At 32.9% G+C, this 14795-nt stretch overlaps 1 protein-coding gene across 6 annotated transcripts in view; it reads right to left on the bottom strand.

Annotated features, from left to right (window-relative positions):
• Nucleotides 1-4694: 4694 nt before the first annotated feature.
• Nucleotides 4695-14795, bottom strand: part of LOC133182318 (cell surface glycoprotein 1-like) — a 38433-nt gene continuing 28332 nt past the window's right edge. For 4 of the 6 annotated variants that reach the window (XM_061317112.1, XM_061317111.1, XM_061317113.1 and 1 more), the window contains 7 exons: nucleotides 11283-11510; nucleotides 9428-10480; nucleotides 8244-8441; nucleotides 7316-7507; nucleotides 6817-6920; nucleotides 6238-6334; nucleotides 4695-5702 (listed from right to left, as the gene is read on the bottom strand). In XM_061317112.1, coding sequence (XP_061173096.1) covers nucleotides 5646-5702; nucleotides 6238-6334; nucleotides 6817-6920; nucleotides 7316-7507; nucleotides 8244-8441; nucleotides 9428-10480; nucleotides 11283-11483 — 1902 coding nt within the window. In that variant the 5' untranslated portion in view covers nucleotides 11484-11510 and the 3' untranslated portion in view covers nucleotides 4695-5645. Of the gene's footprint in view, nucleotides 5703-6237; nucleotides 6335-6816; nucleotides 6921-7315; nucleotides 7508-8243; nucleotides 8442-9427; nucleotides 10481-11282; nucleotides 11511-11791; nucleotides 11896-14795 lie in introns of those variants that run through there. The other 2 variants (XM_061317114.1, XM_061317116.1) reach the window with 2 other exon arrangements.

The following is a 14795-nucleotide window of genomic DNA, read 5'->3' as shown; positions in this document are numbered from 1 at the left end:
AAAAATCACATTTAAGGTTTGCTACAGTTCTTACACTATTATCTCTGAATAAAATTGACACTTCGTTTTTAATATTAACAAATTTTGCATATGTACAATCAAAATTGTTTTTGTATTCTCTGAGTGCCTTCTTTATCATGATATATTCACAGAGTATATTGTTTTTCTTTTCCAGTATATTATAAAAGTGTTCAATACTAAGGAAGTTTCCATCATTATCAAAAATATCTCTGATATACAGAATATCACTTTTTATCCAGTTTTCAAAACAAAGAGGTTTAGAATCATACTGAAACAGATTATTGTTCCAAATGAATTCCGATAAAAATTGGTCTCTCTTTAAAGCACAAATTTGTTTAACATTTATTGAAAGCAGAAAAGACTTCACCATAAAAAAGTGGTATTCTTAGCATCTTAAAAAAAAAACAGTATTTTCAAAGTTACATACACTTGTTTTAACAATATCATTAACTGATAGGTTTTTAAGATTAAGAATATTATTAAACATTTTATATATTATACTTCTTTTAGCTAGTATTCGTTTTATCCAAGAAGCCTTCGCTGCAGTAAATTTACTCTCTGTATCAACAATACCTATTCCACCTTGGTCAACTTTACCAATTAGCGTATTTCTCTTTATCCTATCTTTCTTCTTCCATAAGAAATTAAATACAAGTTTTGATACATTTTTAAAGAATTCATTTTTTGGATTTGACAAAATAAAAGCATTATATACCAATTTAGATAATGCTAGTGTATTTATTATGGTGCATTTTCCGAAGATCGTTAAGTTTCGCCTTCTCCAAACACTCAGTATTCCTTCAAGTTTCTCTAATTTATTTGTCCAATTCATATCATAACAGATATCCTTATCATGACCGAGATATACACCTAATGATTTCACATGACTTTTAGCAATTTTAACACCACAAATATATTTTTCATTTAAATACATTTCAATAAATTTTCCTGTCAATAAACATTCTGCGACTTTGCTAAATTCACATATTCTTTCTAAAACTTTTTTCAATGAATAAGTGTCTTTCAATAAATTAGTGCAATCATCGGCATGTTGTACGATTTTTAAATTTCCATTATCACCTGGCGATAAACCGATGATTTCTTCATTATTTTTAAGCTGAACTGCTAGTATTTCTAGCACGAAAATAAATAAAAGTCTGACACAGGACAGCCTTGTCTAATCCCTCTTTGCATTTCACCTGATTTTGACATCCAGTCATTATTTTTAACTTTAAAAGTTGGTTTAGAATATAAAGTTTTTATCATTTTGATAAAATTTTCACCAAAATTAAATTTTTCTAGAGTTTTGTACATGAAGTTATATTCGACAGAATCGAAAGCTTTTTCAAAATCGAGAAAGAGCAAAATACCATCAATATCATTATTGTTACAATATTCAAATATGTCTAATATTATTCTCGCGTTCTCCCTGATGTATCTACCTTTAATATAAGCACTTTGTTCACTACTAATTATTCTACTAGCAACTTTTTGCAAACGATTAGCTAGAACATGAGCAAAAATTTTGTATAAACAATGTCAGAAATGTATATTTGTAACATTTGTTTTATTATTTCCAAACCGCTACTTCTTATAATTTTGCTTTTTTCATCCATAGTTTTGCTTATTTTTTCTTAGTAATTCAGCTTCTTTTTTAATTCGTGTGTACATTTTAGCTCACCTGAGCTGAAAGCTCAAGTGAGCTTTTTTGATCACATTTTGTCTGTAGTCCATCTGTAAACTTTTCATTTTCGACTTCTTCTTCAGAACCACTTGGCCAATTTCAACCAAACTTGCCACAGTGCATCCTTGGGTAAAGGGGATTCAAGTTTGTTCAAATGATGGTCCACGTCCTCATTCAAGGGGAGATAAATAAGAAATAGTGAAAATTTGGTGGCATGTTTTAAAAATCTTCTCAAGAACCACTGGGCCAAAAAATGAAACTTATAGAAAACCTTCTTTACATTGTGTAGCTTCAAGTTTGTTCAAATGATGACCCCCGGGGCTAGGCTGGAGCCAAATGGGGAATCAAAGTTTAACAAGTTTGTTCTTCTCAAGAACAGCAAAGCCATGTTTAGTCATATTTATTTGGAAGCATCCTCGGGTAGTGTAGATTCAAGTTGGTTCAAATCATGACCCTTAGGAGTAGGGTGGGGTCACAATGGGGGATCAAAGTTTTACATAGGAATATATAGGACAAAATCTTCTCAAGAACAGAAAAGCCATGGTTAGTCATATTGATATTGAAGCATCCTCAGATAGTGTAGATTCAAGTTTGTTCAAATGATGACCCCCAGGGTAGGCTGGGGTCACAATGGGGGATCAAAGTTTTACATAGGAATTTATAGGAAAAAGAACTTGAGAAATCTTCTCAAGAACAGAAAAGCCATGTTCAGTCATATTGATATGGAAGCATCCTCAGATAGTGTAGATTCAAGTTTGTTCAAATCATGACCCCCTGGGGTAGGGTGGGGCCACAATGGGGGATCAACATTTTACATAGGAATATATAGGAAAAATCTTCTTCTCAAGAACAGAAAAGCCATATTGATATGGAACCATCCTCAGGTAGTGTAGATTCAAATTTGTTCAAATGACGACCCCCCTGGGGTAGGTTGGGGCCACGATGGGGGATCAAAGTTTTTCATAGGAATATATGGGAAAAAAATCTTCTCAAGAACAGAAAAGCCATGATTAGTCATACATGTGTATTGATATGGAAGCACCCTCAGGTAGTGTAGATTCAATTTAGTTCAAATGATGACCCCCGAGGGTAGGGAGGGGCCACAACAGGGGACAAAAAGCTTAGGAAATTGATCTATTTCTGGGAACTTGCAAGGAATGAAGAGGCCCATGGGCCTTGGTGATCACCTGAGTATAACTGGTTTCTCAGTCATGAGCAATTCGGTCCTACCTGGAAATGAAAATTTTGACTGATGTGACAAAAAGCGCACAAGCAACAGAGCCTGTTTAGTATCCATGAGTAAAGAAGATATTTAAAGATATACAAATATAATGTATTTTCAATATATATGAATAACTTAACCCCACCCTGGGGCCTGAGCTCTGGCCATGATTTTCTTTTAAATTTTACTAGAAGGCTAGCTGCTTAATATAATCATGCAAACAGTAAGTCTGGTAAGTGTCCATGAATAAAGAAGATTTTCAAAGATGTTATGTATTTTCAATACATGACCAACTTATTCACATCCTTAGGCCTGAACCTGGGACCATGAATTTTAACATTTAGATAGAGTGCTCAATGCTTTTTTTTTGTTTCCCTTTGTCCAAAGATGCTAAACATACAAATTGGTTAAAATCAGAGAAACTCAAAATTTTATGAATAATGCACAACAGACAAAAACAGATAGGATTGTGTCACCTGCACAGCATTGATGAGGGCATGTATTTACTTCTCAGAAAATGTTATCTTCATGTCTTCCCTCCATGCCAGTGAATCATATTTTAGTTCACTTTCCTTCAAAAACCTGTGTTAATTCATATCACAATCTTTGGGTGATTTTTTGGGAGGAAAAGGGGGGAGGGGGAATTCACTAATACATACACACAGAAAGAGGGCATACAATAATTGAAAAAGAGCAGAGTATGAATTGTCTCAGATACATTCTTTATTTCAATGACATACATTACACTACATTATACTACAAGCACTTTTGACCACTTTGTATCCTGGGATTGTTTTAAGTGATTGGTCACTCATGATTAATAAAAATGACTAGATATTAAACAGGTTACAATTAACAAACATTAATTAGATACTGATCAATACATGACAATAATTTTCACAAAGATAAACATTATGAAAATAGCAGAACTGATCTTAGCCCACTATACAATATTTGTGCTAGGGTATGTGAGGGGGTGTGTGTGTGTGTGTGTGTGTGTGTGTTTCAAATTGAGAATTGCTGACTAATTTTTTTTCATGTGGGACATTTCAAATGTACTTTAAGGTATACATTTTTGAAATGCTTATCATTTTTCTCAAATAATTCTGGTTCTACTGGAATTTTTTTATCATCATTTCAGACTTTAAATTAAAAGAATATTTCCAAAATTAAAAATACATAACATTAAGAGTGACACAAATACTACACTTAATACAAAAATACTGATCTGACATCCACATAGAGCATTGTTAATACATAAATTATCTCCCCTTGACACTGTTCGCCAAAGCATCCAAAATTATGCAGACATTACTGAGAGTCATTTGATACAAATGCATACATATTTGGACAGATGTCTCCATGTGATGAAAAAAAAAAATTTAAAACAATACATCAGGGAAGTGTATCATCCTAGCTTTAGTGTAATGAGGAAATTGAAATGACCTTAAAGCACCTTGACATTCATAATTAGCATATCTGATGAGCTTAGTTTACAAAAAAGGACCTGCTCCTAGAGCAAAAAAGCTATATGCTTTTTTCATTTGAACTTCGGACTCATTCTGAGGAGAATTCTTTACAAAGATTGGATAAATACTTTAATCAAATTGACCCAGCCTGTATATATATATATATATATATATATATATATATATATATATATATATATATATATATATATATATATATATATATATATATATATATATATATATATATATATATATATATATATATATAAAGTTTGACCTTCCTCATTGAATTTATACCAGTTCAGTCACACATAAAGGGTCCAGAACACTTTGATTAAAGTACCTCCCTACTTCTAACACAACATCTAAGCTATCTGATTGAAAGAAATAAGGTCTGAAATTACTGAGGTGCAATTCAGTTGACCTGGTTTTTCCTCTTTAAATTCAGACAGACCTGCACTATACTCAAAAATATTAATCTCTGTAACTATTCAAAATAGTGGACACACAAATGTGATCTACTTCTTCAGACGTCTGGGTTTTTTTTTTTGTGGGGTGGGGTGGGTGGGTTAAAGGTTGTCAAAAGATTATGGAGAGTTAATGAATTTTTTTAATGCAGTAATACTTAAAGGAGGAATAAAATTAAACAGATAAAAACAGTCTGAGGAATGATACCATTCTGCAATAAGCAGAATTAACAGAATATCCAGCTTCAATTAAATTATATGCAGATGCATAAAAGATTTCATTAAGTCTCACTACTAAGAATTTTTTAAGAGAATAAATATTTGTAAATATTTGATTATGCTAACATTATCAAAAACACACACACATTCATACTTTTAAAGCATAAAATTAACACAAGCATGGATCAAAGTATGAGGCATGAGTTAAGCATCTAAAATATACAGATGCATTGCTATTACATTCAGTAATCTGTCAAAAAAAAAAAAAAAAACACTCGTTCAGCTTGCATTTGCAAAATTCAACTCAGAAACCTTCATGATAATGTTTGACCCAAAAAAAAAAAAAAAAAATAATAATAAAAAAATAATCAAAAAAAAAACCCCAAACAAACAAAACAAAAACAAGTTGATTTCCTTTGGGAGTCATGATCAAAATTTGTCAGAATCAAGAGAGAATAAATCCGCTGATCAAAATCTGTCTGTATGCTTGGAATGTCACAGAGAACAAGTCCGAACATTATGGTGCATGTTTTTTTTAGGAAGGGGAGATGGCTAGCATGCTAGCCAGACACTGTGATAATATTGTTTTCCAATCCATCATCTCCAGCTTTGGTTGGCTGAAAGTATAAAGATTCAATAATTCTTTAGTAGAAGTATTATTCACACAAAATATTAAAAGACTGATCAATTTCTAGCTAGTAGTAGCTAGTATTCATGCAGTATATCAATGATTCGTGAAATTAGCCATCTCTAATGTAATGTTTGCTTGCCCTCTCCTGACTGAGGATAAAAAATTGGGTCGGTGGGTATGTAGTAACACTTTTTTTCAGAGTAAATTCAGAAATGAAAAAAAAATAAATTGTTTCCTGGAGGTTTAAAAAGTTTTCAGTCAGGCTATTTTTAGCCAGTCGGTTAGGAGAGGGCAAAAAAAACAAAAATTTTTTTTTTTTTTAAAATGGCAATGTGAATATTTTTGTTTGTTATTTTTTGGTTTTGTGCTGACTTTAAAATACCTTATATAGACAGTTCAAACCATGAACAAGTATGTTTTTTTAAAAAAAATATTTAGCAGTCTTAGTTTGTCAATTACATCAATTGTTTAAGTTCTGACTAATACGTGAGATATCATATCATATGCCTTAGTATATTTACCAGTTTTGAGCTGACAACCCATTTCTCATCCACAATAAATTTGAAAAGGTACTCTCCCTTGGGTAGATCAATTTTGGTCAGAAACACATTATCACCACTGGATAAAAGAAAAAATTATATTATTCAATGCAAGAGTTATCTTTCTTTAAACACAGGACATGCTATAAAGATAGCAATATATCAACATTCCGGTATATTGCAATTCGTTAACAAAAAATATCGTATTGTGATACGTTTTTCCAGTACCAATATACCGGTAAAATGCTTGGGCTTGGGATTTCTAAAGTAAAATATGAAACGTTTTCAATCATGTCAAACAGTAAGGTTGCTGTTGAATGGTTACATTCCATTGTAAATTGGAGTGAAATCAACAAGCATTTTTTTTGCTACAACATATTTATAATAGTTATATATACACTCTGCTTATAAATGAAGGTTAATAAAATCAGAAAAGAGCATTTTAACTGTTATTGATAATACTGCAATACATATTGCAATACATTTAAAAATATCGCAATATATATCCAATATGAAATTCCCAGCCGATACCAAGCCCTATATAAAGATTTTTTTATTTACTTTTTCTCCAAAGGCACTTGCTCCTTCCAGTCATTAAAAGAACCTGATACTTTGACTGTCTCCCCATCCTCTTCCCATCTAAATTCTGTGGCAAATTTCTCACTCTGAAAAAAGAATATCATCCACTGGAATTTTACAGCACTAAAAACTCATATAAATTAGTCAATTAAATGAGAACACAATACTCTCTTCATTTAGTTTACAATTTTTCCTTTCAGTCCTGAAATACTCTTGGTTCTAGTTGTTAATCTTAAGTTAAAAGCTGCTAAGGTAAGCAAATAAATAATATTAAAAGTATGTTTACAGTTCAAAAATAACTTGTTTAGAGTATCTCTGAATTCTCGCTCCAATCAGGAATTTAATATTGGAAACTATTTTAGTCCTGTTTTGTCAATGGCTTTATTTCTCATATTAACAGATAACATTTGAATGACCAACAAAATGTCATTGTAACATATTTTCCTTAACAGGTTCATTATATTTTAAGGGGGTTCCACACCTCGTCATTTTCCACAGCATTCTGTTCAGCCTGTTCTGGTTCAGTTACAGGAGGTTCTGTTGATTCTGATTCAGCTGCAGGTTTTTCTGGTTCAGCTGCAGGTGTTTCTGGTTCAGCTGTAGGTGTTTCTGGTTCAACTGCAGGTGTTTCTGGTTCAGCTGCAGGAGGTTCTTGTTCAGTTGGAGGTGGTTCCTATGAACAAAAATCATTTTCAAGTGGATGTGCAACTAAACTCACAACTGCATTTTATCATTGTACATGTAAACAGTATATTAATTCCTGTCTTACATCAACTACATGAGCAGATGCTCCAAGTAAATAATAAAGAGAGGCCCATTGTAACACTGCTCACCTGAGTAACAATTAAATATGTAAATAACTAAACCTCCTTATTGTAGCATCAACATAAAAATTTATCATTTCATAAAATTTCATTTAAAGTATACTGAGGCTTAAGGTTAGTTTACATTTTTAGTCTTGTACTAACAGAATTTGATGTTTCTGTGTTAAAACATTGAATCTCCTACTATAAGCTCTCTCAAGTCCCAAAGGCCCTGATTTATTTGAACGAAGTGAATGCACACTACATAAGGATGCTTGCATATTATGGGTAATATGATTCATGGTGGCCCTGCTCCTCTTGATATTTGGTATACTCCCATGTAAAATTTGCACCCTCCCCATTGTGGCCCTATGTAATACTTTTATGTAAGTTTTGTCTTTTCTGGCCTAGTTGTATTTTTAAATTACCCTATAAATATATTTCACTTTCTTTCTTATCTTTATTAATTTACTTGTTGACAATGGCCTAGTAGTTCTGAAGAAGTTTATGGATGATCATGACACGTACACCGGATGCTGTACACTCTTCGATCAGAAATGCTTACTGGAGTTTAAAATGAAACCAGAACAAGAGACCAGCACTTACACAAACCTCCTTGGGAGCCGGCTCCGCCTCTTTTGATTCCTCGGCAGTGGGTTCCTGCTTTACTTCCTCCTGAGGAGCTGGTTTTGGTTCATCAGGTTTGGGTGTCTCATCTGGTTTGGGAGATTCATCAGGTTTGGGTGTTTCATCTGGTTTAGGTGTTTCTTCACTTGATTTATCTTTGGATTCAGGCTCCTGTTCCTATTTCAAGATGATAGAAGAAACCATCTTTGTAACTTGCAATTAGAATCTTACATTTACAAAGTTTTGATAAACTGATAAAGTTGAAGTGGAAAGGGCCAGACTGAAGTCTTTCTTGATTTTAAAAATAATGTCTAAAATGGTTTTTTTTTTGTCAGTTACTTATTTTAAGTGGAACCATAATTTATCTAATAAATAAGTAATATGTACTTTAAGCAATAGATACTGTAGATTTATTCTGCAGAAATACTGTTTTTAATGATTTAATTTAACACTGAAATTCACAAACTATTTTTTGATATCACAATTTGCAGACATTTAAAAGTAGAAACTGGAGAGAGAAATTAATCATTTTAGTATCAAATATATGAATAGAGATAAGAGGAAGCGAGAAATATATTTCATTGCCAAAGAATGTGTGATAAAAATACAAGTAGAAGCTTGAAAGATTCAAGGAATTGTTTAGATATAAAAATTTCAATGAAATCCACTGCTAAAACTACATTGTAATATTTCCCCGTGCAATTTGACACCATCACCTCCACATCAATTTATGCATATATACAACATAGAACAATTAAACTGATAGAGAAATAAGAAATTAAAAACTAATCAACATTTATATATTTACAGTATTACCAAAATATTCAAAAATTAACTTATTATAATTTATTTATTAAAATTTGCTGTTTTATTTCCACACGCTCCAAAAAATGTCTCCAAAATTAGCTCATTTGGACTGGGCAAAATTCTGGCTCTGCTTTATAGATATATTACAAAATCAGCTCCAGTAATTAATGGAACCATAGGCTCTGAGTCTGTCATCTTGGCATCAGCACCACCAGTTCTGGCATCATAAGTTGTCTTTGGATGGTTTTTGTTAGGTCACACCCAAGTCAGGGTCAGGTTCAGGTCTAGCTCTTTGGATCACTTAAATCATTTGTTCTGTGCTTCTATGTAGGTTTACTTATCCATCCTTGACTTACCTTGGGAGTTTCATCCTCAACAACTTCTTCCTGTTTTTGGTTGTCCTCTTCCAATTTTGGATCCTCTGCTGAGTCCTCCTCCTCAGGATTTTGTTCATTTTTGTCTTGTTGTTGAACTTCCTCTGAATTTGGTTCCTCCTCTGTTTCCTTTGGTTCCTCTTGAGGTTGTTTTTCCTCCTCAGTCTTCACCATGTCTGATTCTGTCTGTTGCTGTTGAGCAGTCTCTGGTACTCTGTCTTCTGTACATACAGCTTCCTCTTTACTTGGCTCCTCAGCTGCCTCTGAAGGTTCCTCTTTACAAGGTTCTTCAGTTTTCTCTTGGACTTCCTCTTTAACTGATTCTTCACATTGTTTTTCAGCACCTGTAACTGGTTGCTCTTCCACCTGGTCTGCAGGATCATCTTGAACAGATGTGGGTTCTTCTGAAACAATATCTTCTGAGTGTTCCTTAGTCTCCTGAGACTTTTCTTCAATCAATTCCTTAGGTTTCTCATCTTCTGAAGGTTTTTCATCCTTGGTAGAATTTTCCTCTTCTGGTTGTTTTTCTGGCTCTTTTGGTTGTGAGTCTCTGGATTCTAAAGGCTGCTCTTCAGCTTTTTCATCAACTTTTTCCTCCTCAGGTGGTTCTGGTTCTGTACCTAATTCTTCATCTTCTGGTTGAGCAAGAGGTGGACTTGGTTCTGCAGCATTGTCACTTTGAGCACACTGTTCAGCTGCCTTGGTTTGATTATCTACTGAGCCAGACACATTTTCAGATATTTGTTCATTAGGAGACTGTGATGTCTCCGGGTCTTTTGATTCTTTAGCCTCATTTGTAGTTTTCTCTGAGTTTGGCTCACTACTCTTTTCCTCAGTTTTATCAGTGTTTGTTTTTTCTGGTGATTTCTCACTTGCATTTTCTTCTTTTTTCTTTTCACTTCCCTGACAGAAATATACAGACAATGGGTTGACAAACATACACACCAAATACCACAAAACACCAAGGACATTCATTGCCACATATTTCCATGGTGACTGGTAATCAGCGCCCAGTGGCACAAGTCCTCCTGATTTCTATAAGTATGTAAAATGAATCTTGTAAGGAATGTGCTCCAGTTTGTAACTATGAGTAAATTCCAATGTTTTGAATTTTGGTTGCTTACAGGTTATTGCTCAGGATTTTATTTCATAAATTGAGATACAACTTTGGGTATGTTCCATGAGATAGCTGCAGGTGTATATCGATTTGAAATGAAATAGCCTAAGTTGAATGTATCCAGATTCTAAGATAATTCTGCATTCATGCTCAATGTCGACCATGAAAGATTTTCTTGCTTTGATTTTTGAAATTGCAAAGTTACTTAAGTGTTCTGTTATGTAGAAAACTTAATAAAGCTTCATGTTAAGCAAAAGAAAAGAAGAAGATATTTGCTTGTTATTGTGAAAATAAAGGACAATTTAATATTAGATCTTTTCAAAGAATTGTAAAGTTTGTGAAAAAATAATATATTTCAAAGTTATTTGAAGATTATAAAGAGATTATCATTAGTAGAAATAGAACCAGCACCATGGAAATATACAAAAGCATAAGGTCCTTGTATACATGTAACACTCAATGCAAATTAACATATACATGTATTGATAAACATATAAATAATGACGACTACTAATTATTAGCCACAAGCATCCACTGACATGCAAACTGAAAGATTCCCATTAAAAACCCTTTATATATAGAAAAGTAAAGTTGAAATAAAGTAGAAAGTATGAAATGAAAACATTAAAAAAAAGTTATCCAGTCTATTTTAAAGTTTCCTTTTTAATAGAGCATTTATATTTTTACTGGGTCTTCATTCTGTTTGGTGTGGTTGGGTACCTTTGAATCTTCTTCCTTCTTTTCTCCTCCCTCTTCACCATCCCCTGCTTTGTCTTCTTCTTTTCCATTGGCTCCCTCCTCTGCAGCCTTGTCTTCTCCAGTGCCATTGACTGCTTCTTCCTTTTGTTCCGTTTGATCATTGTTTGCTTGGTCTTCTCCTGACTTAGATTTTTTCTTGTTTTTTCCTGAGGAATTTCCCATGGTTGTTCTTTATGCAGTATTCACTATCTACAATAAATTTTTAAAGATCACATTCACCTCTGCAGAAAGTTTATTTATATAAAATCTGTGCATGAACTTACCAATTTCAGTTATTGTCACTGCTATTGAAATAGAATTGAATTACTCAAAGTGATACAAAATCCAAGGGGAAAAAAAATAATTCATCCGGTAAACATCACTTTTCCAATTCAGTCAGTTTTACATGAAGTGAATTAGCCTCCAGATGTTGAACTATGCAAACAATGCAGAGGAAGTGGGTCACATGTTTAAAATCTGGATAAATATACCTAATAATATCCCATAAATCTGGGAGGTTGTTTAAAAATGAGGGTGCAAGTCAACCATACAGAGAATCATAGCAATGTGTTTCTGGCAATCACAGCAATGTACTATTGCATATTGACTTCACTTTCACTGGAGTGAGCACAGTGTGAAAGAATTTTCTGATTACGTAATGCTTATGATAAAAAAAAAAACAGCTTTAAATTTAAGAAGCTATTTCTTCTGCCTAAAAAATTGAATGTGTACAAGATGCATGTTTTTTGATGATAAATAACTTCGCTTGAGCTGCATGTCTGAAGTTTATAGACAACATTTAACAAGTCTGAGAGAATCTCCCTCGTAATGTGCTCTGCAGCATTACAAAGATATCCCTCCATGTTGTTACAGGGCTAAATGCAACATCTTTACCTGATTAAGGCACTTGACACCAGACAGCACACATATGTTTGTTTGAGAGCACTATACACCTATAAACTGATTCCCTTGGTCTGTTTGTAATCAATTATAAAAATCTAGTAGGTAAACCTTAGCAGAGATTTTTAACTATTTGAATTGTTCCATGATTTTCCTCACAATATAAGCATCTTTGGTTTCCAAGGGAACTGCATACACCTTATCTTGAATTTCACACTATATTACATGGAGGAAAAAGAAGTGTACTTTTGATGTAATTTATTTTATGTTTTATTCACGTCAAAATCAATATCAGCATTCGAAAGATATTATTTTTGATATCATGTTACAACATGAATGCAATCTTATATTTTCATGTACATTTAAATTCAACAGTAAATTATTGCAATTACATATGTTAAATAGGTCTAAACATAGGTAATCAAAGTTCACTTCAATGCATCTAATCTATAAGTAAGGCAAAGTCTCACACCACCTGAATGTTCTGATAAAGTGCATACCTAGATGCTTAATTTTTCCATGCAAGTTTGGTCTGGGAAGAATTTATAGTAACTTAAGAATGCACTACTGCATACCTAGATGCTTAATTTTTCCATGCAAGTTTGGTCTGGGAAGAATTTATAGTAACTTAAGAATGCACTACTCTTACAGGTAGTCCATACACTCCTTAAAATTATTATGTATGTAGTGCCAAGTCATAATTTTCTTGTCATGAATCTCTAGCAAGCTGGAGTAGGCAATGGACCTGCTCCAAATCTTTAACCTGTTCAATCATTCAATAAATCTAGGTCCAATGCAGCATCCAAAGCAGATCTTGTAATGTGCATCCCTAGATGCTTCTTCCATGCAAGTCTAGCCAAGAGCTCTTTATAGTTAGATTAAGACGGACATGTAGAAAAAATTAAAGCTGTTCAATTATTTGGAAAATGTAGATCAGATGCAGCATCTCAAGCAAGTCTGGTAGTGTGCATTTCTAGATGCATAATGCACACAAGTTTGTTCTCTCTAGAGTTACTTGGAAAAGGACCTTCTCAAAACACGACCTGGTCACTCATCTGGAAAGTAGAAAATATCAGATCAGCATCCATATTTAGTGTGCATCCTTAGATGCATCAGTCATCATGCAAGTTTGGACCAAGGAGGTGTTTAATTATACATATGTAATTACTTGGGAATGGGCCTGCTCCAAATGTAGGGTAGATGCAGCATACATGTAATTAGAATCAAGTGTGATAGTGAACATCCTAGTAGATGCATCCATGCAAATTTGGTCTAGGTAGGGTTTACAGTGTCTTGGTTATAGACTTTTTCCTAAAACTTTAACCAGGATGCCAATATGGATGCCAAGAGTATAGAATAACCTCATCTCACCTCTAAGTGAGCAAAAAATTGTACTTTGCACCCAGACATGATGCTAAATATTTATCCATATTATTTTTATCATTTCATTGAAAAAACAAAAACACTAAAAAAACAAATAAAAAACAAACAAATAATAAAACAAAAATGGAACAATGCAAACAAACCAAAAACAAACAAATAAATAATTATATTTTTAAAAAATCAGCAATCTAAGCAAAATAATGAACCCAACTTTAAGATTCATTGAACATATCAATATCATTTCTATCTGTTTCACTGGCAAATAGCCAGACTATCTTCTATGCAGATTAGCTTTCTAAGGTCACCACACATTCGGGCTACTATGGTAACCTTTGGGATTGCCTTAGTGAGGTCACCAGAAGTAGAAGTCAATATGACTGAGGCTTTGCAAAGCAGACAACCTCATGTTGTGTGTGCTGTTAGAAACTCTGCAGTAACCTGTTTAATAATTAATCAACTTCCATTAACACAATCAGACTCAAAGATTCTTAACCAATATAACATGGAACAATTGTACCAATCAACAAATTGAGAATCCCTAGTGATAAAGATTTATTAATCATTTGGAAAATTTCTTTCAGCAGTTGAAGTCACAGATGAATTAATAGACTTATTTACAAATCAATCCTTTTAAATTTTATACATTTAATTAAGCTAGAAGCAAAGTCACAGACTGTAGTTAATTAGTTATAAACAAAAGAACATTATCAGTGCTGTCATAAGATACATTGTAACCAATTAACATACTATACTTTGAATAACATTACTGGTACTTACATACCAGCTGCTTAATTTAAATCTCATCATATCCAAAAAGTTTCATGTCCTGCAGCAACCACATAAGCTAATTACTTCATTTTAAGTTTATATGTTATGTTGTTTGTTTTAAATACATCTTGAATCAGCTAAAAGACATGATTATACTTCATTTATATATTGCTTTTATTTCAAAAGTAAGCAATCAGAATGTCACTCAGAGAAAACTAGCATGTTGTTTCCTTTTGAAAGAACAAGTGCACTTATGGGCCCTGGTAAAATGTGAAAAAAAGAAGATTCAAATTAAGCATATTTTTTCATCTTACATCATAGATTGATATCTAAACCATAAGAATCAACGAGTTTTAATGCTGAAATTCAAGTACATGTATTATACAAAGAGTGAAGCAATACAATGTGGTAGGGATCAGCTGACATTCGTGAATTTCTACAGTA

The sequence above is a fragment of the Saccostrea echinata genome, unplaced genomic scaffold (assembly GCF_033153115.1).
Source record: "Saccostrea echinata isolate AGI-Se365-2 ecotype Australia unplaced genomic scaffold, CSIRO_AGI_Sech_v1 ptg000009l, whole genome shotgun sequence".
Classification (NCBI taxonomy): Eukaryota; Metazoa; Mollusca; class Bivalvia; order Ostreida; family Ostreidae; genus Saccostrea; species Saccostrea echinata.
This window is presented reverse-complemented; position numbering and strand designations above follow the sequence as displayed.